At 44.2% G+C, this 26058-nt stretch overlaps 1 protein-coding gene across 1 annotated transcript; it reads left to right on the forward strand.

Moving 5' to 3' along the window:
• The first annotated feature begins 3485 nt into the window (after positions 1-3485).
• On the forward strand, positions 3486-18414 carry CLDN11 (claudin 11). The gene is made up of 3 exons (XM_080826888.1): positions 3486-3739; positions 8576-8740; positions 17983-18414. The coding sequence occupies exons 1-3, from the start codon at positions 3514-3516 to the stop codon at positions 18213-18215; spliced, it is 624 nt and encodes a 207-aa protein (XP_080683014.1). The 5' UTR covers positions 3486-3513; the 3' UTR covers positions 18216-18414.
• Positions 18415-26058: the final 7644 nt, after the last annotated feature.

The following is a 26058-nucleotide window of genomic DNA, read 5'->3' on the forward strand; positions in this document are numbered from 1 at the left end:
TTGCCAAAGGCATGTGCGTTCATGCTCTAACTGAATCACAGGCCATATGACTGACTATGTTCAGGTGGAAATGGTAGAAGAACAGTTAACCAGGCCATCTTCTTTGTTCAGTAAACGTGTGGGGTTTAGGTCAGCGACCGTCATTCTCACGCTCTCCTTACATATTTTTGAATAAGATTTAAAAAAGAAGATTTTATTTATTTGAGAGAGAGTGAGAGAGAGCATGGGCAGGGGGAATGACAGAGGGAGAGGGAGAAACAGAATCCCCAGTGAGCAGGGAGCCCAACACTGGGTTTGATCCTGGGATCATGACCTGAGCTGAAGGCGGATGCTTAGCTGACTGAGCACCCCTATTTTTGAATAAGATTAAGGAAGGAAAGATCCTTCTTACACTTTCAATAATGGAAAGAATATTGGACTTAGGGTTGGAAGACCTGGAATGAGATTTCAGCTTTACGTTACTAGTTCTGTGCTATACAGTCGAAATGTGAGGAGTTGGCAAGACAAAGTTTTCTGAGAGAAAATTTATTGGACAGACCTTGTCTGGCAGTACTGGGGATCCACTGTTGACAATTATCTGCGGTGACTGGACTCTGAGAAACTGACTTTTGTAACTAAAATGGTACCTGGGTTTGTGGTAGACTAGGAAGGTCAGTTTATTAAGTTATGCTATGTGAGAAGTCATTTTCTAATCAAAAGGAAGGCTCGGGGAGAAGAGTCACCACAGCCAAGGAATGTGGATGATTTTCAGAAAAGTTCCTCAGCGAAAATAGCTTCAGGGACTTCACTGTACAGAGAGATTTGGAGTCTCGCCACTACACCATCTCCTGCACTTCCATGCTGCCCCACTTCCTTTCCAAGGGGCATATTCTCTCTTTATTTGTGGCTAATTTATTCAAAGAAGTTACACTTTGCTGGTCTTCCTTCAGTGGCCTTTTGTACATCTGATTGTTTAGACATTCATCTTAGGATTTCTCTTCTGTTAATAGATAATGATAATTATGGCCTAATTATTTTAGCTTTAGTCTTTATCAAAAGCAATTCATATTTTCCATCGATCCATTTTGCCTATGACTATATTAACAGTGGTTAACATTTATAATATATATGTGTGTGTGTGTATACATATATACATATATATGGATATATATGCATACACAAAACTTTGTATACGTCCTCTCACTTGACCTTCACAATAACCCTGTGAGGCATCTGCTATTCTCATTTTATAGATGGAGAACCTGAGAGTTACATAGGTTAAGGGACAACACAGCGATAAAAATGGAATATAAATTCAGGAGGTTCCATTCCAAGATCTTAACAACGTGACAGCTCTTTCTACCATTTAGTGTCTGAGTTCTGAAATTTGGCTTTACAAATACCTCCGTGTGTGAGACCTGTGGGTGACCTGAACATTGCTGAATTCTGATTGGTCAGATCTTTATTGTTAGAACGTTAAATGCTAATGGAGTTACAAGAGTGCAGATTTCGCAGTTGCTTTCTCAATGAATTGATGTTGCATGGGTTTTATGTTTTCTATTGTTCTTAATACAAAAGCTCTCTCTCTTTTTTTAAAATGTTGTGAGGAAAATCTGAAAACATCCAGGTGACAAAATGCTCCCAAACACAATGGCTTCCTCAAAAAACAGACATATTCCTATACAGTAGTTTCCACAAATCAAATTGTATGAATGCAGGGAGAACATAAGAGTGTGGAAGCAAGAGCTCTGAATCATTATGCAGGTTTACTGAGCATGTACTCTGTACCAGATATTGTTTTAAGTTCTGTATGTGTATTAACTCACATAATAATCAAGAAACCCATGGGGTAGCCGCTATTTTCATCCCTATTTTATAAATAAGAAAACTGAGGCCCAGAGAGATGAAGCAACTTGGTGTCACAGCTAGTAAGTGGTTGAGCCAGGATCTGAAGCCAGGCGCCCAGTCTGTATTGTTAACCATTGTGCTTTCTAGGCGATTGTTGTGGGCTCTCCTGCTTGACACTCGGTCATCTATTTGTCAGCCTTTTCTGTTCCTGCGCTGGATTTCTTTGGGCTTTCCTCCAGGATATTCTTCCCTAGAAGATACGTGATTGGCCCTGACACCCAGCATAGGTATGGGAAAGCTTAGTAGCTGTGATTTATGATCCATATCTTAGATTTAGATTTAGAGGATCGAACAGGAAGTTTTGTGTCTGCTGAAACCCTCATCTTTAGATCTCATGATTATTGATAGAGGGATATAATAAGATAAGCCAAATATATCAAAGGGAGTTGACACCGTTTAATGTAAACACAGCTGAGAAGGACTTCTCTGCATGATAAAAAAAAAAGGACATATAATGCGTCTTATTTGATGCATAGAGAGAAGGAGGCTTAAAGGTGATGGTGATGATAGGTACACTCCTAGCATGCTCACTCTAGGCTAGGCAGAGCTCTCAGTGGAGTGCAGATATTAACTTACAGTCAGCCTAGCTTTGAATGTGTCAAAATGGGGAACTTGAGCCTTTTAGTGATAATCAGGAGAGGTGCCCAGCAATGGTTAACCAGGGAAAGTGAGATTGGCCCACCACCTTTCCCTCTTCCTAGCTGAGTGACCTTGGGCAATTTAACCTCTCATGCTGTTTCTTCACGCCTATTACGGGTAAACAATTGTTCCTATCGCAGAGGGTTGTTATGAGAATGAGGTGATACAGGAATATAAACGCATGCACATAGTACATGGCAGTACAGCTGGATAAGTTGCTATTGTTATCGACACCGGTATTATGGCCATGGCCATCTGTGACGCTTGTCACCCACAGTAAAGGATCATTTTCTTTCCTCTAGTATCCCTGGAATGCTGGACGCTTTGCCTCTGTTTCTCAGGACAATTCTCAGCTCATCCGTTGTTACTCTCCTGGGCGGCGGAGGAACTGTACCAGGCGCCCTTTCGAGGACCACAGTCCCTGCTCTCAGCTGGGAATACAGACGAACGGGGAGGAGAGGAGGGATGGAGCGAAGAGGAGACCCAGAGACAGAGATGTGAGACGGGCGGCAAGAAGAGAAATAATTTGCAGGAAAACAGAGCCCACGCCTGACGCTCTCTCCATTTCTTGGACCTGGAACGAATTCTTTTACTTCCCAACCAGGGCCGCGCGACGCGGGGCTGAGCGCGCCCCCCTCCCGAACCCTGCTCCCCCTACATCCCACCCCGGGCCCCGCCCCGCGATTGGCCGGATCGCCCGGGCCGTCGCCGATTGGCGCTCGCCGGTCGGGTCCACGGGGTTTAAAGAGGGGGGCGGGGGCGCAGTGCCCAGCCGCGCCGCTGTCCCCGCCGAGCGCGTAGTGCCGTCGGAGCGCGGCTCTCAGCCTTTCCCGGCCTGCCGCTGCCTCCAGCGTCCCGCAGCCGGCCGTCGCCGGTCAGCCGCTCGCGAGCGCGGGAGAGAGAGGACCCGGGCAGGCGCCGTCCAGTCCCGGGCGCGGGCACAGCTAGTGAGGGGCTAGGCCCGGGGACGCCAGGGTGGCGGCCACGATGGTGGCCACGTGCCTGCAGGTAGTGGGCTTCGTCACGAGCTTCGTGGGTTGGATCGGCATCATCGTCACCACGTCCACTAATGACTGGGTGGTGACCTGCGGCTACACCATCCCCACCTGCCGCAAGCTGGACGAACTGGGCTCCAAAGGGCTGTGGGCCGACTGCGTCATGGCCACGGGGCTGTACCACTGCAAGCCCCTGGTGGACATCCTCATCCTGCCGGGTAAGGACCCCACCTCTGAGTGGCTGCTCCTAACCCTGATCCTCGGGGCAGACTGGGGATGGGCGCATTAGACGTTTCCCAGAAACATAGCCCAGAAACGTTTTAAGGCCTTGATGGGCACATTTTTGTGCCCACCTTTGACACTTTCAGTCCCACCTCGCCCTAAAGGGATTTTGACACCTTCAGTCCCACCTCGCCCTAAAGGGATTAGGCAGCCCTGATTTTAACTTCTCCCAGCCTCAGTTTCTCTTGTCTGGAATTTGGGATGATAGTAGTGGCCCCTGGCCGAGCCACCCTGCGAAGCTGCTGAACTGAGACATGGACACATACTAGGAACTCTGTCCATGTTAATAACTGTCGCCCCACCTACCCCATGCTCCCACCGTCGGTGGGTCAGAAGTACTGTAAGTACCCCCCCCCCCCTTTTGAGTTAGATCCCACCCGCAGAGCGAGGAGGAGAGAAATGCTAGCATTCCAGCCATCTGAACAGTCGCAAGCTGAGTTTCTCAGGTCTTCGTGGGACTGGTGAGGAGTCCTGGCCAAGTCTGGGTGGCCAAGTCTGGGCCCTCCCAGTTCCACCAGGTGGGTTCCCGTGGACCCGGAGGCCTGTCTTACTTTCTCCACCCCTTGCCCCCCGCAGTGGGGGCGTAGGTCCGCTCTCCTCCCTGCGTCTGCACCTCTCGGTTCTGATAGGGAAGGGGTGTTGCCTCCTGGAGGGCGCGCTCATCCTGTAGGGGGAGATCCGCCGTGGGTCGCTCGCTCCCATCTAGATGTCTCTGAGAGGGTGAGGAGAGAATTGTCTGGCCTCCACCCCATCCGACGCCAGCTGGCGCTCCCCCCAGCCCCCCATCTTCACTTGCTTCCCCTTGAACAATTCTGGGCAACGGTTTCAATTCAGATGTAAACCTGAGCCAGTTGGGTGATTGGCTAGGTCGCAGGCTCTCCTTGGGGTTTTGCTCTTTATCTCTGCCCTGCCAGCGGATTTAGCCTATACACGATTGCTTTCTCTCCTGCTAGCCTTTGAGGATGGTGCATATTTATTTATTTATTTATTTACTTATTTTTAAAGATTTTATTTGTTTATTTTGAGGAAGAGAGACAGAGAGGGAGAGGGAGAGAGCCCGAGCTGGGGGAGGGGCGGAGGGACAGGGAGGGGCAGAGGGAGAAGCACACTCCCCAGGAAGCAGGGAACCTAGTGGGGGGGGGCCCCCATCCCAGGCCCTGAGATCATGACCCCAGCTGAAGACAGATAATCACCTGAGCCACCCACGCATCCTGATGGTACCTGTTTAAAGGCCTATCCTGAAAAAAAAAATGGGGCGCCTGGGAGGCTCAGTTGGTTAAAGGCCTATCCTAGTTTCCTTAATGAGTGGAGTAACTGAGCCCCAGTGCCAGTCTGGGAGGTTTTGGCTTTGTGCCATCTGCTGGGGGGACCTTTAGCTCCCTGGAGACTTTGCTCTCCCCTTTAAGCCTCCCCACAAGTGCCTCCTATTTCCCAGTCTTTGTAGTTGGAATCAATCTCCCCTTCCTCCTTGCTGCCCTGGTATTTGAGTCTTATCATCATCAGGGCATATTTCGACTTTTTGTTCATTGTGAGTCAGGTTTTTGTACCACATTATAAATTCCTTAAGGAGGGCTCCTGGGTGGCTCAGTTGGTTAAGCAACTGCCTTCGGCTCAGGTCGTGATCCTGGAGTCCCAGGATCAAGTCCCACATTGGGCTCCCTGCTTGGCAGGGAGACTGCTTCTCCGACTGACCTTTCTCCACTCATGTTCTCTCTCTCTCATTCTCTCTCTCTCTCTCTCTCAAATAAATAAATAAATAAAATCTTAAACAAAAAAAATACATTCCTTAAGGATAGAGATGTCATCCTGCTCTCTTTGCATCTTTTGTACCAGGCATTGATGCTGGAATACAGCTGGTGCACACAGTGCATGTCAGTCCTGCCAAGCACTATCTTCCTTTCCATTTCTTAGAAATTAAAAGTTTTTGTTTGTTTGTTTAAATTAACCTCTATACCCAACATGGGTCTTGAACTCATGACACCGAGATCAGTTGTCACTTACTCTATTGACTGAGCCATACAGGCACCGCTTCTACTCCATTTTGAACTTGCAGAATGACAGAGGTCCCGGGAACCCAGATCTGCACTCACCTTCACTTAATGGCAGCCTTGGTAGACCTGGGTTAGACTCTGGGAGCCAATGCTCATCATCTGGATAATTTAGAACAATTTACTAGTAATCTCTGGGAACCCCAGTTGTCTTCTTTAAAAATCAAGATGAAACCAACCACTTCTCTTTCAGAGTGGTTTTGGGGGATTAAATGATATGAGAAATGTAAACCTCCCTTGACGTAGTAGAAGCTTCATAAATTGCTGCTGTAATATTTTTATTAAAAGCTGGGCATGGTATTTGTAGGACTCTGACTATAGCGTAAAATTACTCTTTTTTTCTTTCCCCAAAAGTTAAGTTTCCTGAGCATTCAGAGCCAAGTGAGAACAGACCATTCTACAGATGGAGTACATTTTAGGGAGGGTCTAATCCTTCCTGCTATCCCCCTACCTTGCACTTGGATGGTTATAGGAACAGATCTCGGTCTCCATATTTTGATTTTTCAGACATGGCCTTGGCCTTGAGCACGTAGATAGCCTGCACTGTGAATTTCAGAACCTCAGTTACTAGTTGACTGTCTAGTTGACTGTCTCTCCTGTGTTCACCTTGGCTTTCCTACAAGCTGCAGGGGTACTGGACTTCGGTCAGAGGTTCTGCCGCGGAATCCTCTGGCTCTTCCCTAGGGGGGTCTTCAAGTCAACAGACAGTTGATTGATTGTTTAACTTTCATTTTAAAGAAGCTGAGATGGGCAGTGGCTAGAAGAGTAACCCTGAATTCTGGCAAACTAGATCTTGCTAAAAGATAGTGTTGTAGTTGGGGCTTGGTACACAGGGCAGGCTGGCCAGATTTGGTATTAGAGTCTTGGTGTGTGAGGCAGAAATCGGGGCTCATTTTTGGGTTTGTCTCTAACTCTGCCTCCCCCAGGCCACTAGCCCTAATTCCCTCTGAGTGGAAAAGGGAGAGTAACAAATACAACCCCCTCCTTTTTTTTTTTTTTGGAGGAGGGAGAGTGTTTTAATGAGAAACAACACATTTAAGTCTGCCATAGTCTGCCAGTATATTGTCAGATTTATTTCACATAAATATTGCACATATTGTAATCTGTTTCTTAATGAAGTTGTTACCTGGTGTTTTGTGTGACAGCATAAAGTTCATTTGGTTTTGCTCCACTCTTATTATTCAACTTCTTATTCCTTCGTTCATACTTGTATTTTTTTTTCATAGTTGTATGTTTATATCATCTGCTGTGGGACTGTGTTAACTCCACGAAGACGAATTCCTCTAGGAATTCTTGGGGATGGAGAGATGCCTTTTTTCTTCCTTCCTTCCCTCCTTCCCTTCCTTCTTTTTTTTTTTTTAAGATTTTATTTATTTATTTGACAGGCAGAGATCACAAGTAGGCAGAGAGGCAGGCAGAGAGAGAGGAGGAAGCAGGCTCCCTGCTGAGCAGAGAGCCTGATGCGGGGCTCGATCCCAGGACCCCGGGATCATGACCTGAGCCGAAAGCAGAGGCTTTAACCCACTGAGCCATCCAGGCGCCCCCCTTCCTTCCTTTTGTAAAGATTTTATTTATTAATTTGTCAGGGAGAGAGAGAGAGAGAGAGAGCACGCGTGCGCAGGGGGAACAACAGGCAGAGGGAGAAGCAGGCTCCCCGCTCAGCAAGGAGCCTGATGTGGACTCAATCCTTGGACTCTGGGATCATGACTTGAGCCAAAGGCAGATGCTTAACCGACTGAGCCACCCAGGCGTCCCTGGAGAGACGCCTTTAAAGTGATGGCCGATGATTGTGGAAACATGCCCAGGAGACTGGCTGAGGCAGGAGATGGCGCCTGACCATCAGCAGGCGTCAGGATTCATGAGCACAGCATCGTCTGGGGAAAAACCAAGAGAGGAAGCCAGAGTCTTAGTTAAGTCCATTTGGGACCACACACTGTATACAATGGGAATTAAAAGCACATGGTTAGGGACAAAATCACCTCGTACACCCCAAGATAAAATGATGGCACTGCCACAGAGAAATAACACCAATAATAACAGCTAATCATTTTGGAATACTTCATATGTGCCAGGCACTGTTCTAAACACTGCATGAGTTAACTAATTTAATCTTAGTTGAATTCTTTTGGAGATAGGCACTATGACCATTTCTTCATGATCGATGAGGAGAGCCCTCAGTAACTTGCCCGTAGTCACCCAGGCAGAGCATATCAGCAGCAGGTTGGAATCAGCACAGACCATCACAGAAGGCATCTGGGAGGGCTTGAGTTTTAATCTGACTCTTTCGTAAGGTGATGTAATGGTATAGTTGGACTCTTGGCCCCTTGATCTTGGGAGCTTAGACAGGTGGTCTAAACCAGACATCTCCACTCAGTCTCTCCAGCCTCCAGCCTCCCTTGTTGGTCACTTTAAAAGTTGAACATGTGGGGCACCTGGGTGGCTCAGTGCATTAAGCCTCTGCCTTCCTTGCTCAGCGGGGAGCCTGCTTCCCCCTCTCTCTCTGCCTGCCTCTCTGCCTACTTGTGATCTCTCTGTCAAATAAATAAATAAAATCTTAAAAAAAAAAAAAGTTGAAGATGTGAAGTGATCTTCGACAGCATTCACCACATGCTAAGTCCTGGAATGCAGCCAGAGGAAGGCAAATGGTGTTGAATTCCCTTGAGCAATGGTGTGGGCTCCAAGGGGACCCTTGGCTAATGCTCATATCTGTTCTCTTGTGTCCAGGCTATGTCCAAGCCTGCCGAGCCCTGATGATTGCAGCCTCAGTCCTGGGGCTGCCCGCCATTCTCCTGCTGCTGACGGTTCTCCCCTGCATTCGAATGGGCCATGAGCCTGGTGTGGCCAAGTACAGGCGGGCTCAGCTGGCTGGCGTACTGCTCATTCTGCTGGGTAAGAGAGCTTTCTATGTAGCACCCCAACTTGGAGTGAACCCGATGAATCTCAGATCTTGCTGCTGCTTCATTGAGTTCAAGATGCATGGGAAAGGCAGCCAGGTGTATCCACCTGGGAAAACCCCCCGTAATGTGTATCTCTTTATGTTTCATGGGTTGTTGAGGCAGAGGGATAAGTAATGTCTGCAGGGGTCACTGGACATGAAAAAAATTAAAAAGCAAAAGGAAGAAAGGGTTTTGAGGGTATACTTAAGAGAGAGACCAGGGGACAGGAGAGAGTGACACAGTGGCTGTCCACTCAGGCTTCACAGTGGAATCCCTTTTTTGGGAACACCTCTGCCCAGATCCCAGCATTCGGAATTACTGGGCATCAGGCCAAGCAAAGTGGTTTTTTTGAAAGCTTCCAGGTGATTCTCATTTGTAGCCACAGTTGAGAACTTCATTTAATGTGTAAAGAAAGGGTAGAGAAAGAGGAGGGCAAGAGAAAAGAAAGATGCAGAGGGTGGTAGATCACTACTGATGATTCAGTTATTTTATTTTGTTTTAAGGTTTTATTTTTAAGTAATTGCTACACCCAATGTGGGGTCCAAACTCACAAGTTCAAGATCAAGTGTCACATGCTCTACTGACTGAGCCAGGCAGGTATCCCTTAATCTTTTATTCAGTAAGGACTCATGGAGCATCTGAGGGCCAGGCATCATGGTTGGCACTGAGGACACAGGGGGAGAAAGGCATTCTCTGCTTTGAGTGTCCCTGGACATCTCGATAGAGTGTGGCATGAGCTCATCTAAAAACGGTGCACATATAGGAAGGAACCTGAGCCAGACTGGAGGAGGTTCCCAGAGCAGGGGATCCCAGTGATGAGTGTTGAGAATCGAAGAGAAGGTAGTCAGATCATGGATTGGAGGGAGCATGGGGGGATGGCCCCAGGCCAAGGAAATGGCGTGAGCTCTCTGTTTTCCTGGTTGCACCTGCACACAGAGGGTTTAACAACCTAGGGAGGATCCTTCTAGCTCTGCTCTTTTCAGTGATTTCATTTCATTCTACTTTTTTCTTGAATGCTAATTCCACCAGCACATCTTGAGTCCTAATAGAAGACATGAATTTTAAGAACACCAGCTCTTGTTGCAAAGTGCACCGATACATTCCTGAACAGCAGCTGGTCTGTCTGTGGGTTAGGCATAGCGTCAGCTTCTCCTGAGTCCAGGAATTCCCATCCCCCAACTGGTATCAGACTAGATGTTGAAGGGGAAGAGGAAGGGTCAGCGTTCTACATGGGTCAGTGCCACTAAGTAATGGTTGGCCACAGTGACTTCGGTGAGGTAAGGGGACGTGAGAGGGAGGCGTGCTAGTTCACAAGACTGCAGAGGGATGGAGGTTTTTAGGGACTTGTGAAGCCACAGAGAATTCAGAGGAGGGGCTTGTGTGGGTGTGTGTGGGGCTGGGCAACAGGAGTGAAAAGACCAGAGGACCACTGTCCTTTCCGGGCATGGACATTTTGGTTCCAGGCACAAAGAATCTGTGTGGGAGCGCCACAGGGAACACAGAATCAGTATCAGGTGATTCCCCTAACTCACAGTGTCCTCTGTCACAGTGCTTTTGGAGGTCAGATCTTTACATTCAAATTCCCTTTCCAACAGTTCCAACAGTTAGAGCGAAGCTCTACAGGTAAATTGGTGTGTAGAATCCAGGAGGAAACCCTTCTCGTTCTAGACAGTTGCCATCATTACCTGCCTCACATTAGGCTCTCTCTGTCTCTGAGGATGCCAGACCCAGTGGGTGAATCCGTTGGGTTAGGTGTTCATTTTTAGAAATTCTGGCCTTCCGTATGAGAGTCATAGAATATCCACTAAGAGAATACATGGAAAAGAAAAAAAAAAAACCCTGTGGAAAATAAAGATATAAAATCAAGTATGTGTGGATGAATTGGTATTCAAAAAAACCCTAAAAACAACTGAATCATCCAAGTGAGTAATGAGGCTTATTAAAAGAACAATAGCAACCAGTTGTCTGAAACTTCCTAGCTGAATTAAAGTTTTTCTTTATCTTTTCCAAGTGAGTTGGTTGGTATATGTGGACAGAATCATAGAGAGGAACGTGAGGTGGATTGGCAGTGGTGTGAGTTCCTCAGTCCCCAATTACTGCCTGGAGTGAACACATGGGGGACCTTTGAGGGCTCAGACTCTCTCGGGGTGGCTGCAGCCTTCTGGCCACTCGCTATTAGGGTGGAGTGAGCATGCCACCCCCTACCCTCTTGTAGCTTTGATTTTCCAGTGTTACCTGCTGCCTCTTTGATGGCTTCTGTCGGATTTATTTCTCAATGGGTCACGGCTTGCCTTCAGGTTGAATGTTGTTTTGGCTGGAACCAATTAGATCTGGAAAGGCAACGCTCCTTGCCTTCAGTTGTGGCACCCGCTGGCCCCTCTGGGTCTTCTCTGGAACCTAGTGCCTCGGTGCCCCTGTTGGCAGTGGGTGGGAGGAGCTAGAGTGAGTGACATCTCCCTTTGTGTTGCTTGGGATTGACTTCTGATGCTCGCCTGGGGAAGCCAATGCTGGGACCCTGTTGGATCCTAGGGGTCACCAGTGATGCCCCAGTTGAGGTGTGGTCCCTGACCAAAACGGACTGGGCTGCACTGGGGGTTTGGGGCCTGGGAACAGAAAACAATACTGAAGCTAATCTGGGTATGGAAACTGTAAGCACTATTAATTAAAGTCAGTTCTTCCTGACCCTAAAAAGTTCTATTTTTCCACAAGCTTAAAAAATCATGTCTGTTGTACAATAACTTTATCTTCTTAATAGTTTTAAGTTTAATGGTGTGAGGATTTGGTCCTGCTTTGGGGGAAGGAATGGGAGCCTGATGTAGCCGACTCCTCAGAGCTAGAATGGATCCTGGTGAATCTCATCTGTATCTTTTCAAGAGCCCCTACCACGACAGGAGGTGCCTATGCCCTGAGCTGCTTTATCTTGTCACTGGGAGTGGGACCAACTGTACGGAATCTCAGATCTCCTACTTTCCAGCTGTGTGAACTGGGGCAGTTACTTAATGTCTCTGAGCCTTTAAATGAAATGAGTGCTTATATCTGAGGTTGGTAAGAATAGTGTAAGGAGGTATGCAAGTTATTTAGCCTGGTGTCTGGCACATAGTAAGCCCTCAGCAAATGGTTGCTATTATCATTGCTACTGTTATCATTCCTCTAACCATAGAGGAAATAGAGAGCTAACCCAGAGGGCCATTGAGTATTCTTTTGATCATGTCTGATTCCTGCGGGGTAATCTCCATACATGGCACTGGTCAGGAGAGTCAGGGAGCTGTTCCTGGAAATGCTAGGTCCTCTCCTGGTCTAGTGGAGACATTTCCATTGTTCACTTTGTAAAAACCAGATCAATAAATAGTTGGGAGTTTTTTTGCCTATCCTATTATAAGAAGTCATGTTAAACTACTCACCTAACAACGGTCAGGCTTAGTTCTGATTTGATCTCATTCTCACCTCACTGTAACTTAGAAAGTACTTGATTGGGGTGTTTCTTGGGGAGACGGGGTAGGGAATGGAAGGAGAGGAAGTATATATTCCTTCTTCCGTGGGATCCTCTCATTTTCTCTCCTCCTCTTTCAAATTATGGCCCTAGGAATCGTATTTTGTTAAAAAAAAAAAAGCTGTTTTAACTTGGAACTTACAGGTCAGTAATGGAATTGCAATAAAATAAAGGGTGTGTGCAACTGTGGGAGAGATTGATCTTGTCATACACACAGAATCAGATGTCCTAGGAAAGGCCACCCTTCAGTGTGGAGTAAATACTGATGCCCTCAATCCTGGAGTGTTAAGAGAATAGATGGAAAGAGCCTTTCTCTAAACTCATTAGCTTTATACAAACAAGCTCATAATGTAAATCAAATTTCATATGGGTAGTGGAAAGGTTGTGGCATCTTTAGTATGCTTGTGACTTAAAATGACCCTACCAGTACACTTGGAAGAATTAACTGCTTTATGAAGTCTCCTCCCATCGCTAAGTTCTGTGATTAAAAAAAAATTAACAAATAACCACGGGACCAGCTTTTAAAAAAAGTTATGGGGAAAAAAAAGATAATGATGTGTGAAATAGAAATAAAAGGAAAAAATGTCGACAGCAGGCCAGGAAAATAATGTAGTCAAATATTCCATTGACCTCATGATTGTTTTAAATATTAGATCTTCATAAAAGTCGTTGTGTAAGAGGAGTATGTCCTTTGGCAGCTATGTTTTCTTAAGTCAAAATTTAAAGAATCACAAATTTAAAAAAAAAGAAAAACTAAAATTTTTCTAGAATCAGATTATCAGGAAACAACAAATAAATGTGACTCCAACAGCTCGTTAGAAATCTTTACTTGTTGCCTTGAGTTAATTGGAACAAAGCTAAAGTTAGTTGCTATTTAGATCATATAATAGCATCAGTTGTAGAAGGCAGCAATAAGTGCATTGTCAAATGTTTAAATAGAGGGAGATTGATTATTTATTTAAAAGATTTTATTTATTTGACAGAGACAGTGAGAGAGGGAACACAAGCAGGGGGAGTGGGAGAGGGAGAAGCAGGCTTCCCAATGAGTAGGGAGTTGATATGGGGCTCCACCCCAGGACTGTGGGATCATGACTGAGCCACCCAGGTGCCTTGGGAGAGAGATGTAAAAAATAGTTTTTATTGTGGAAAATTTCATATATACCCAAAAGTAGAAAAAATAGTATAACCCAAACTCATTCTCAATAATGATGAACTCATGGCTAATCTGTTTCATCTATGTATTTTTTTTCTTCCAGTCCCCAGAGTTTTTTTGAAGCAAATCTCAGATATAGTATCAAGGAACATTTTCTTCCAGTATTACTTATATCATTCAGAGTAATTTATGTGATTTTAATGGAAATATTTCTTTGTGCTAGAAATAATGCTTTTAAAGGTACTGTCAGTTCTTAGTTTGGAAAGTGACAAAGACTGAAATCAGGTGTTCACTGGAGAAAGGAAGAAATAACAGAATCTGAGCTCTTCTGCCTTTTTGGGCCTCTTTGTCAGTCTTTCCCTCTCTCTCTAAATTGCCTTGAAAGTCAAACACACATTTACTAATTTTATTTAACTTCATCACATTTATTGAACTATGTTACTATGTGTCATCTAATCCCTAAAGAAATAAAAAGCTGCAAGTACGTTTCATTGCTCTACAGTTCCCTCTCCAACTATTTTCTATGTTTGGCTACATGAGGATCATTGTTAATTTAGTAAGGCTTTATTCTGTGAACTAATGAACACATTGTATTACATTATTTGAAACTTACCAAAAGAGGCAAAACAATTTTATTCCATGAAGAGCAGGGAGTTCTACTTGTGAGAGCACCAAGTCCGGAAAAATCTGCATCGACACAGTGAAACCTTCTTCTCTGCTCTCCTCCGTCTCCTCCTTTTCTTTTCCTTTCTTTTCTTTTCTTTTCTTCTCTTCTCTTCTCTTTAATATTCTTTTCTTTTCTTTTCTCCTCCTCCTCCTCCTTCTTCTTCTCAATTTTCACTTTCTGCTCCCTCCCAAATGACAGATTCCTGCCCCCTCCCACATGTGCAGTTAACTGTTGCATCTTTGGAAGGTAGAAGAGGAGAAATAGATTGAAAAATCCGAGTTACTGTTAGAGACTAACTTTAAAAATACATCGTGCTGACATGAAAAGAAAAGCAACGAAGGTTCTCTTTCTTTCTTCAATTTTCTTTGCCTTATGGATAACTGACTTTTTTAGGAAAGCATTTTCTTTATTTTCTCCAAATAATTGGGAGAAGCATTATAAACTCTGTGTGTGTGTGTGTGTGTGTGTGTGTGTGTGTCTGCAAATAGAAATAAATCCAGCCAGCCTTCTATATCATTAAAAAAGCCAAAAATTATTGCCAGTTTTATTAATATTTCACATCTTTTAGTTAAGTAATGACTTAACTTGCATTTTAACTTCACTGATGAAAACATCCCCCTTTCCCTTCAAACCACGCCAAAATTGAGTAAACTCTTCTTTTTTAGTTTCTAAACATTCTTCATTCTGAGTTCACTTGAAGGTCACTGTTTCCAGCGAACCTCTCATTTCCCTTCATGTTGTGTGGTGGCCTGTCATCTTTTAGTGGTTTTGATGTGGTTCAACTTTGAGAGCCACAGGAATCCACCCAGAGTTCATTTATCTACTAGGAAATAATGTGACCCTGCTGGCACTCGTTCGCCTTGTTTTGCATGGATTATAAAAGAAGGAAGTCTTTAATGAGGTAAATCATGAGCTTGTAACTTTAAGTGTGTTAAAGTCACATTACAGTTTTATGATTTGGAAAGTCAGTTTTGATGTGTTTGAAGTGGAAAGTAGACTTGAAATGAGACTGTCTGTCATCTGTCCATCCACCTGTTCCTGCATTCAGTCCTCCAGGTTCATTATTTAAGCATTCAGATATTTTCCTGATGTTTCCTTCTTCTAGTGAATTACATTAGAATAAAATCTAACAAAATCCCTAAAACAATTGAAATCAAGGCTGATGATTATTTTTGGAATATTGAGCCTGGTTCTTTCCCCATGTGAAGATACTCTCAATATCTTGCTTAGGAAGAGGGGAAGAACTAGGCAATTTCTTATCTTATTTTATATATACAAATCATATATAAAATATATATCTTTATTTTATAAAATCTGCAGCAAATCTACATTTGAGTTAGGTTTACATGAAGTGTGGGGAATCCTTGTGCATGTATGTGTGTGTGTGTGTGTGTGTGTGTGTTGTATGTATAATACAAAGTAACTAAAAAATATAAAACTTAATTTGAACCAGAAGCTGTTTTGAAACCAGGCTAATTGTTTATGGGAAAGATCAGTTGAATTGAACCAAATCAGTTGTTTGGGAAATCAGATACATTTTTTTTTCCTATGGAATTCAGCTATTCCCTCCCTGCCTTTTCCTTCTAATCAAGCTTGGGTATTTGGAAACCTTTGCTAGGTTGCTGTTTTGCTCAAGCAGAATGAGCCCCCCTTTGGGGGTCTAGGGGTATGTAGCTGGATTGTGTATTGATATGAAGAAGCTAGCACAGTTCTCTCTGGCTGAAACACTCTAAAGGAGTTTCTGTTTCTTGTCCTGACTCAGAAAAAGACTTTCTTTTTTTCTCTTCTTTCTCTGTGTCTTGCTGAGGGTATGACTCTGACAGTAGCCAAGCCGTTCTCAGTGAGGGCAGCATTTGGAGTGTGTGGCTGGAGGAAGAGAGAAAAGGACTTTTTCCCTGTATCTCAGGTGTTTGAGGCCCTAGGCTGGAAAGAAAGATTCAATTGATAACTGGTCTTTTTGAGAACACTCGTTCACGGACGGACAATATATTGCCACATAGTATCTCATACAAACCTATTACAGAACTTGGCATGATTGTTCTTACTCTAAGAAAAAATGAAGGCATTAACATATGGATAGATTTTTGCTTCTTAGGTAATTTATAAGAACTTCTGAAGTAGTGAATAGTTCACGATTAATGGAGTGAATTTAGGTTGTTAGAAAGCTAATTTGAGCAACGAAAACCCCCGAAATTAGCTTTCTTTCCTCTAACTTCTACTAGGGATCTATGCTTTTTTATAATAGGAATCACATCTATCTATGTGTATTTATGCCCAGCTTGTGGGGTGGGCTTAGTTTATTGTCAACAAGAGCCTCTTGCAAGCTATACAAATGCACTGAGATGGCTGAAGAGGTCTTTTGAAGTGGGTAAGACTTCAATCTTCTCTTCAGTTTAGAACTAATGTATGAAGCTGTTAGATTTGAGTGCTTCTGTTTAAAGAAAAATTATATTTCTTCTCTGTGGGCGTAGAGGTAAGTCAGAAAATCACTCAGTGTGAGTAATTCTATCAAATTCTGATTTCCATCAGAAACGCTTGCTGAGTTGAAAGTGACAAGGATCCTCCAGGTAGCAAATGTCACAGTGCCCTGCCTTGAATTTATTGAAGGTTCTATGGCTAATGATTGGCAACCTTATCACTATTATTTTCTTGATCTGCCAACTTTAATCGGTCATCCCAATTTCAAGCTTCAACTAAAATTTCTTTCCTGCTTGTGGCTGTGAGAAATCAGATGACAGGAGGTGATGGAGTTCCTTTGTCTGGAGTTGTGTTGTTCAGCCCATTAGCCACCAGCCACACAGGGTTATTTAAATTTTAATTAATTAAAATTCAAAACACAGTTTTTTGATCTCACTAGCCCTATGAGAAACTTTTAAGAGCCCCTGTCGCTTGTGACTACCTTATGTGACAATGCTGGTGTAGTGGTTTAAATATTTCTTTAACATTTTCATAGGCTCCTGCCTGTCCTTGTTTTGCTACGTTGCTTAGGAGGAGGGAAGAACTAAATGATGCAGAAGCTGTTTCTTATCCTGCTCTTTAAAACCTAAACCAAGTCTGAAAATTAGACTGGTTGGTGGAAGACCATAAAATTCTGCCATTGTGACTCATCACAACAGTTATCATCACCATAAAATCCTTGCACGGGTGAATTCTTCTACTCCAAGCATTATTTGTGAGTTTGCAAACAGTGTAACACAAACTCAGACTCTTAGCTGATACTTGACTGATGTCTGGCAATAGTCCACCACAGCAAGAGAACTCTCGGAGCTTCTTCAAGGTCTTTGTAATATGAATTGACCAAATTGAGAAAACAGAGTGGAAAAATGAGGTGGGCATCCTTTTGTTTCTCATTTCCGAATACATCAGGCCATCTAGTCATTCAGCTGGTGTGTACTGAGCACATACTCTGTGCCTCAGAGTGAGGTAAACACTGAGTCTATAAGCATAAGGATGACATGGCCCCTGCCTTCAAGGAACTCAGGACTTGGCATGGGAAATAGACATGTAAAGAAGTAATTATAATACAATTAGGTAAGCGTCATCATAGGATTCTAAGTATCGATCTATAAAGTGAAGATACGTAAGTAAGCGCAAATACCCATTTTTTGGCTTCAGTCATTTATTTCTGGGCTTTTACTTTAGAGTTCTTTGGTGTCTGCCGCCTGTTGAAAAAATAAAGGACCTAGCAGTTTGACCCAGCTTTGGATCGGCTTATTAAACAGATGCAAACCTGTGGGTTTGGATTGGGAGCAGAGTTGTGTGTACAGAGCTTTTTGGAGTTGGCTGGAAGCTAAGGGAGCGTGTCTGCGGAGTGAAGGGGAGCCTGCCCGCTGTGCTTGGTGTAGGACGGGCATGCCAGGTCACAGGTCTCTTTTGTCTCCCCAGCTCTCTGTGCCATCGTTGCGACCATCTGGTTCCCCGTGTGCGCCCACCGTGAGACCACCATCGTGAGCTTTGGCTACTCCCTGTATGCGGGCTGGATTGGGGCTGTGCTGTGCCTCGTGGGTGGCTGTGTCATCGTCTGCTGCGCTGGAGATGCCCAGTCGTTTGGTGAAAACCGTTTCTACTACTCTTCGGGCTCCAGCTCCCCGACTCATGCCAAGAGTGCCCATGTATAAGAGGGCTGCTGCCTGCCCACCCAGGTGCTGCAGATCCTGGGCCCGTGGCCCTGGGTTTGCTTGCCACAGGCGGGGGACGCCCACTCCACTGCCAGGCTCCAAAGCCAAAGTTGTAGAAAAGCATCCCGTCTGGCATTTTTTAGTCTTAATACCCCTCTCGTCATTTGTTGCCTTAAAAGAGATCTTTAGTTCAGAAAATGCCCACACACTTTTCTCATGGTTTTGCCCATTAATAGCTCTTTTCTTGGGCATTCCTTTGTTGTTCACCTATATATATATATATATGTATATGTATATGTATATGTATATGTATATATATTTCCTCTCTCTCTTTAAATTTTAAATATCTTGCTGACATTGCTGAGTTGGGTGTGGGGAGAGAAATAAAAGACACTTTTCAAACTGTTACAGATGACAATGGGAGCCTCATAAAGATGCCTCTCTGTTTGCTCCCTCCTCTTTGGCTCCAAGGTCATTTAGTTATAAGCGATAGAGAAAAATAGAACCGGGGACGTGGGGTGGGGAGGGGAGGGGATTGTGGAACTTTCCCTCCGTGGGAAACTTCCCTTTTGTAAGTCGAGGGCGAGGGTGGGGATATTTTTTAGTTTGTGATTTTACATTTATCTGTACATACTTTTTCAAGATTGATCATTTTTATAACCATGGTTTTCCTGAAATTCTCAGTTCATCAGTATGAAGGAAATGAACCAAATAAGCTTTAATTATATGATAAATAACAGTCCAAGTGAATATAACTTTAACTGACATACCACAAAATAGTTTTGATTTCTGGGTTTGTATGATGTAGTTTTTAATCCTACACTTGCATATGCTTCAACTTAACACATTTTTAAAGCTTTTCCCCCTTTCTCTATTTTCATTTTGTTAGCCATCTTGCAGTGGTGTTGTTTAACATAAATCATGCTGTTGAATTTGGCTTTACGGGTGTAAACACTGATGGTGTATCAGTATCCAAGACCCCAAACTCTCCAAACAATGATGGTGCATTTTGTTCTTTAAGTGAAACCCGTGCAATAAAATAACAGACTGTGTGCAAAAGTGGCCTCCATATTCTGTCGTGTCCAGAGGGGCCATCTATCGATTTTCACCGATTTCATTAATCTCTACTAGTAATTTATAGGGGACCTGGTCGTGCAGGAACAAGGCATTTCTGCGCCTCCCTGAATAAAAACGTTCGGTCTTATTCACAGGACTACGGTGGTCCTGTGTGGTCATAAACGTGAAATCTTGGTGCTCTGTAGGTTTCTTCAGTGGAGTGAGGTTACGGCAACTTTGAATTATACATAAACGATCAGAAACCAAGTCCCTAGCATTACACAGATAAATGCCTTCGTCTACTTTGAACACTTAGTAAAGAAACTGGCTACGTATAAAGGAAAGTATAAAACAAACCCCCTATATTGGATATTTTGGTGATAATATCTATACGCAATTTCCTCAAACATATGCACATAGATGTTTGGAAACTTTGGACAAAGATAGACACATCTGGTTAATTCTTGTTTGCTTTCTATTCCAGAAACTCTGTCAAGTTATGAATCTGCTTTAAAAAACACAGATTACAATCTACTTTGGTGGTGTTTTTCTGAAAATATTAATTTCATTAGCTGATAATGTAATAGGCAAACATTTCCTCTTTGGAAATATCCATTTGGGCTAGTCATTTTGGTAGGTATTTGTGTACATTAGGTGATTATAACTATTTCTAAATTATTTATGCAGAAGAGACAGTCTTCATGTTGACCCAAATGTTTGCTTAGTTATGATAAGGTTTTATAAGGATATAAGCCATGTAATTGTATTAGAGGACTTGCTCTAATAAAAACTTGTCAGGGTGTAATGACTGTGAGCTTAAATGGAGCAAAAGCATCCGGGGGTGTGGACAAGGCCCCACATACCCTCTCCTTAGCGGTGTTGGCTTGAATCTCAAGTGTTTCAGCTGGTTCTTCTCTTCTCCTAAGGATGTATGTACTCACTCAGCTGCCCCGTTCCCTGAGGCTGCTGCTTGCTTCTTCACCTGAGGGGGTACGTACACTACATGAGCCCACTTTCCTGTGCAGTGAGAGAAGAGACACTCCAAATCTCTCCTAGCTGATCGTTGCCCACTTAGTTAGGAAATCCCATTTTGTAGGTCGTAACTACAGGATTGGGTCTTATTATCTGTGTTAGAGAGGGAGGGAGGGAGGGGTAGCTCTTCCTCCAGAACAGCACTGTCCAGTAGAAATATAATATAGCCACATATGTCATTTAGAATTTTCTATAAGCCACATTAAAAGGCTAAAGATGAACAAGTGAAAGTAATTTTAATATATTCTGCTTCATCCAATATATCCAGAATATTGTCATTTTAATATGTACTCAATTACTAATGGGATATTTTATGTCCTTTTTGTATTACATTGTTTGGGTTCCAGTGTGTATTTCTCACTTACAGCACGTCTCCATTTGGACTAGTCACAACTTCAGGGCTCAGTAGCCACCCGGGCTGGTGGCTATTGGATTGGACAGCACAGCTATAGAACAACAGGTTCCACTCCAGCCATCAGCAAGAGGGAGTCAGTCTTGATGATTTTGTCTGCTCTCAGTAGAGTTCCTTTGGAACCTGGTGATACAGTGACAATAATGGTCGCCCAGGGAAAACAGTGACCCCCATCACAGGTAAAATAGCAGATCCAATGTGCTCTACCTGAATAAGCGGGGAAAGGGAATTCACGCTCTCAGGACCTGTTGTGTCTGGAATTTCACACTTTTAATCTTCCCCACTACCTGCACTGTATAGAGAAGAACATGGGAAGTAGAGAATTCAGGTTGTCGAGTTCCTATGGCCCCTAGAGGGGAGTAAAATTGGATTTAAGTCTATCTAATTCTGAAGCCCTCCTAGTCTCATTTATGATTCACTGCTAGAGGTCAGATAAAATGCAGATTTGTTCTCCTAACCCCCAGAGACCTCTCAGTCGTTCTGGGCTGGTACCCAGGAATCTACGTTTTGCTTGCATACCTGTTGGTTCTGATGCGATGGTCCTCGTGCCCCACTTGTGCAACAGTGAGGGGAAGGACCTCTTCCTCATGCCTTTTGACCGTGCAGCTGGCCACCCCCATCCTGCTTTGATGGTCCCTGGAGGAGAGATGAGTTTGAGACATACATCCAGCTTTCTCCCTTTGTGGCCTTTTCTGAAGAGACTACATGCAGGGCATCTTTGGGTTGAAATGAACTGGTTGTGTTCATGCTTTCCAAGAATATGATAGCCACCAAATTAGAGAAAAAATGTTTCAAGGAAATCTCTGCATCTAGGGATGCCAGTTACAGCAACAGCAACAAAAAAAGAGAAGATTGTGTACTTAATGAATACAAGTTACATATTTGTGCTGAATTGGTGGTTTAGAATAACAATAGAACAAGGTTTGGTTGTATCTTGGCCCCGCCTGTGCGGTTTTTTTTTTTAAATTTCAAATCTGCCCGTCAGTGTTTCTCTATACAATGTACACAATGTGAACTGCAACATCTTAAATGTTTGGCAGGACATTTGTGCTCATGACATCACATGCTGGGAGGACAGGGAGGCCACTGTAGGGCCGGCCCTGAGGAGAGGCCGCATCAGTGCTGCCATTGAGCTGTGCCCACAAAAGAGTGTGTGACAGCCAGATGTGCAGCTTAATGGAGACTGACCCAGAATGGTGGGGGGAGCTTTGGCACATGCTGCTTAATGGCTTGAATAGCAGCTCTTGAGGAATCTATGTTCCTCTCCCTCACGCAGACTCTCAGAGCTCAGGCTTTGTGGCCCTGTGGCCGGAGGAGGGAACGGAGATGGGGGGACTTGTCACTGCTCCATGCCCCATTGTTGAAATGAAAAACGTGGAAATGTTAAGCCATTTCTAGGGGATTCTGGATTTTGGAAGGTAGGAATTGCTTCTGCCCTACTTCAGAATTCACTTCCAAATAGTAAAGGGCACCCAGTTGTCATGGCCTGAGGCCTTTCTTGATTTAAAACAGTTTTTTTCTCGGGGCACCTGGGTGGCTCAGTGGATTAAAGCCTCTGCCTTTGGCTCAGGTCATGGTTCCAGGGTCCTGGGATCGAGCCCCGCATCGGGCTCCCTGCTTAGTGGGGAGTCTGTCCTCCTCTCTCTCTCTCTGCCTGCCTCTCTGCCTACTTGTAATCTGTTAAACAAATAAAAAAAAAAAAAACAAAAAAAAAACAAACAGTTTTTTTCTCTTGTGCTGAGTTATAGAGAGCTGGGCTTCTCCAACTATAATGTGCATACAGATCACGGGGGTGGAGGTGTGGGGAGTTTTGTTAAAATGCAGATTCTGAGCCAGCAGATCTGGGGTGGGGACTGGGATTCTGCATTTTGAACAAGCTCTCAGGAGATGCTCTTGGCACAGACTCGCACCTGGAGTAATACATACTCATTATATAGAAAAATGAGACAAGAAAAGAAAAAATTACCCATCATTTCACCATTAGAGCGATTTTATATATAAATATATATATAATATGTGTATGGCCATTGTTTCATTGTAAAACAAAAATCTCTAACATACTATACATATAGCTTGTAATCTACTCTAAAAAAACTTAATATGTAGCGAACATTTCTTTATATCATTAAATGCTTTTCTGAAACAAGAATTTTACTATCTCCATAATCTTCCATTGTTTGGATGTACAGTAATTTACTCAGGCATTTCCTAAGAATATCTCAGTTATCTCGGTTCCTTTCTAATTCTTCAAAGCAATTTTGCTACGAACATCCTTCTAGGTAAGTCTGGCACATACACATGATGATCCCTTTAAGATCAAATCCTAGGAAGGAATGGCGGGTCACATATTCCAGCCAGTGTTTTAGGACCAGTCCATTTTTTTGATAAAAGGGCGCCGTCAGTGACCCAGGTCTTATAATAGGTTGCAGTTTATCAATGTAATAAATGCTGTTTGAGAAAACTTATTTGAGATATTTAACATTTCAGTTGGAATTACACAAAGACATACTGGTAATAAATAATCAATGGAAAAATTCCAGATCACGATGGGAGAAAAGGCATGAGAGGGGAGCTTGCTCTGCGTTAAATTCTGCTTCAATTGACTCTGGTCTATAGGGAATGCAGACGTGAGCGTTTATCTCCAGGAGACCTTGTTTCGGGATGCCCTGGTTAGGAGTGGGAAGTTTTGGGAGCATGGCTCGCTGAATCATTATTCCTTGTTGTATTTGCCAGCTCTCTTCCCCCCAAAATATATTAAACATGACACAGCAACAATAAAGCATGGTAAAAATGAATCACTTGCCCTTGCCCCAAACTTTCTAAATGTTAACCCTCTGCATATGCTAGAAAGAGAATTGACCTGGGTTCCCTTGTGCTGCTTTTGGTTATTATGTTTTGACAAAGGGTCAGAAAAAATGCACATAAAGCAGAGCTTCTAAAGGCATGAAAAGGCCCAGGACTGTTGGGGATGAAGGCAGCCTGGGACCTTTGGATGTTTCCCTTGGTGCCACTTTGGCTTCCACGTGCAGAACAGAACCTTCTCAGCACACAGTTAGGGGGTCTCCCTCACCCATTCCAGTCTGCAGGTTGATGTGGGGGCGGGAGGGCTGCTCCTTCCTTCAGTTCTGGGCTGCGCGAAACCCTTCCTCTCTCGTGTTGGTCTTTCCTGAGCCAGAACACAGCTCATATTTGCTTCTGTCACAGACTGCCTAAGCAAGGATCTCAAATCATTGCATTCATTATTTCTAAGGTACAGCATAGGGTTCACCAGCTTAAGACTCATTCAGTAAATGCAGATTCCTGGGTCTTATCCCAGACCTACAGAGACAGTGTTGGGGGAGCCTGGGAATCTGCATTTTATTTTTTACCATTTATTATTATTTTTTCAATTTTAGTATTTTATTTATTTAAAAAAATTTTTTAAAAAAGATTTTATTTATTTGAGAGAGAGAGAGGAGGGGGGAGGAGAAGAGAGAGAAGGAGGGGGTCAAGCCCACTCTGTGCTGAATGTGAAGCCTGACCTGGGGCTTGATCCCAGGGCCCTGAGATTATGACCTGAGCTGAAACCAGGAGTCAGACACTGAACAGACAGAGTCACCCAGGCACCCCTTAAATTTTATTTTTAAGTAATCTCTACACCCAACGTGGAGCTTGAACTTACAACCCTGAGATCAAGAGTCACATGCTCTACTGACTGAGCCAGCTGGGCACCCCTGGGAATCTGCATTTTAAATGACTCCCCAGGTGATTCTGATATACCCCAAAGTTTGAGAACCATTGAAAAAGTTTCAGTGAATGAGGTACTAGAAGAATATCTGGTTGGATGAAGAAACCAGAAGCCAGAAATGTTGGTGATTTACCCAAGGCCATATTCTAGGGAGTCATTTCTCATTTCCTAGGACTGTAAAACAATGGGGTTGTGGTTTGGGGGAACTGTTCCTTTTTTTAAAAGATTTATTTGAGAAAGACAGAGAGAGAGGGTGAGCGCATGCACACATGTCAGGGGAGGGGCAGAGGGAGAGAAGATTCAAGCAGACTCCCCTCTGAGTGCAGTGCCCCAATGAGGGACTTGATGTCGCAACCCTGAGATCATGACCTGAGTTGAAATCAAGAGTCGGATGCTTAACTGGCTGAGTCACCCAGGCGCCCCAGAATTCTTCCCTCTTTGAACTAGCCATTCCATGAGACTGAGGTCTTCCTTTGTCTCACCCGACCCTTCCTCCCTGGTCTTGGAGCATGCACCTGACTCAGGCTCAGTTAGTTACGGTTCTTCACTGGAGCCCATCCTTTACTGGAGCTGGGGGTCAGAGCACATTCCTCTCAGACAACCAGAGTGGGACGATGTGAGACTGCAAGTTCTCAGAGCGGTGCTTCCAGCCTTGTGGAAAAAATGAACCTGGGAAAATGAAGCCAGATGCAGAGGCAAGTAGTGGTAAAAGAACCGTGAGCCTAGGGGGCCCAGTTCCATCATTTCTGATGCCAGCTTTACAAATGCTCTTTGGTTACACAAGCTGGCACCTCCAGCTTCCCCCTGCCCCGCCCCTTTACTTTCCTAATTGAATTCTGTCCATTGCAACCCAAAGAATTCTGACGAGACAGAGGCTGTAGTTACAGGCACAGTTCCCACAATGTCCGTGCTGGTTTTCGCCTCTTCCTCTGGGCCTTGTGCCTTCCCTCTTGCTAGCTGTGTGGTCTGCATGGCACGCCTTTACCACAATGAAAGGTCCAGAAGACGGATGCCTGACCCAAGTCAGGACAATCAAGTTCTCAGTTCTCTCCTGGACTTTTTCAAACTGAAATTAAAAGAGAGTCTCTTTCCTCCCCAGCTAGGAGAGAATCCAGTGGCCATCGCGTCCCTCAACTTTGTGAAGCACCTTGTCTGTGGGAGTGGAAAGAAAGAGCAGAAGAGGGAGATGGCGAATAGAGAGCCCAGCAACATTCAGGTGTCTGGTTCCAGGAGACCTGGGAGCCACCACCATTGTTTCTGGTTAGAGCTAATCTGAGCTAGGGTGCCGTCATTTGTAATAAAAAGAAGGCCTCTCTAAATGAGCACCCCATGGATGGTTTGACTTAGCCTTGGAGCCTGAGGCCGTCTCTTATTCGGGCTGCTGCTTGCGGTAGATTTATGCAGGGTGGACGGCTGTGGTTTCATTGCAAGTGCTAACCCTAACTGAAACCCACAGACACCCTCCTCACAGCCACTACCATTCTCCTCCATGCACCCTCCCTCTCCACCGCCCCCCCAATACTAACTGCTAAGTCATGGTTCTGGAAGACAGAAACCACCTTAGGATTACAAACAGATTTTAATACAGGGAACTGGTTGTAGATATGGTACAGCTG

Source organism: Martes martes (assembly GCF_963455335.1).
Source record: "Martes martes genome assembly, chromosome: 1".
Taxonomy (NCBI): domain Eukaryota; kingdom Metazoa; phylum Chordata; class Mammalia; order Carnivora; family Mustelidae; genus Martes; species Martes martes.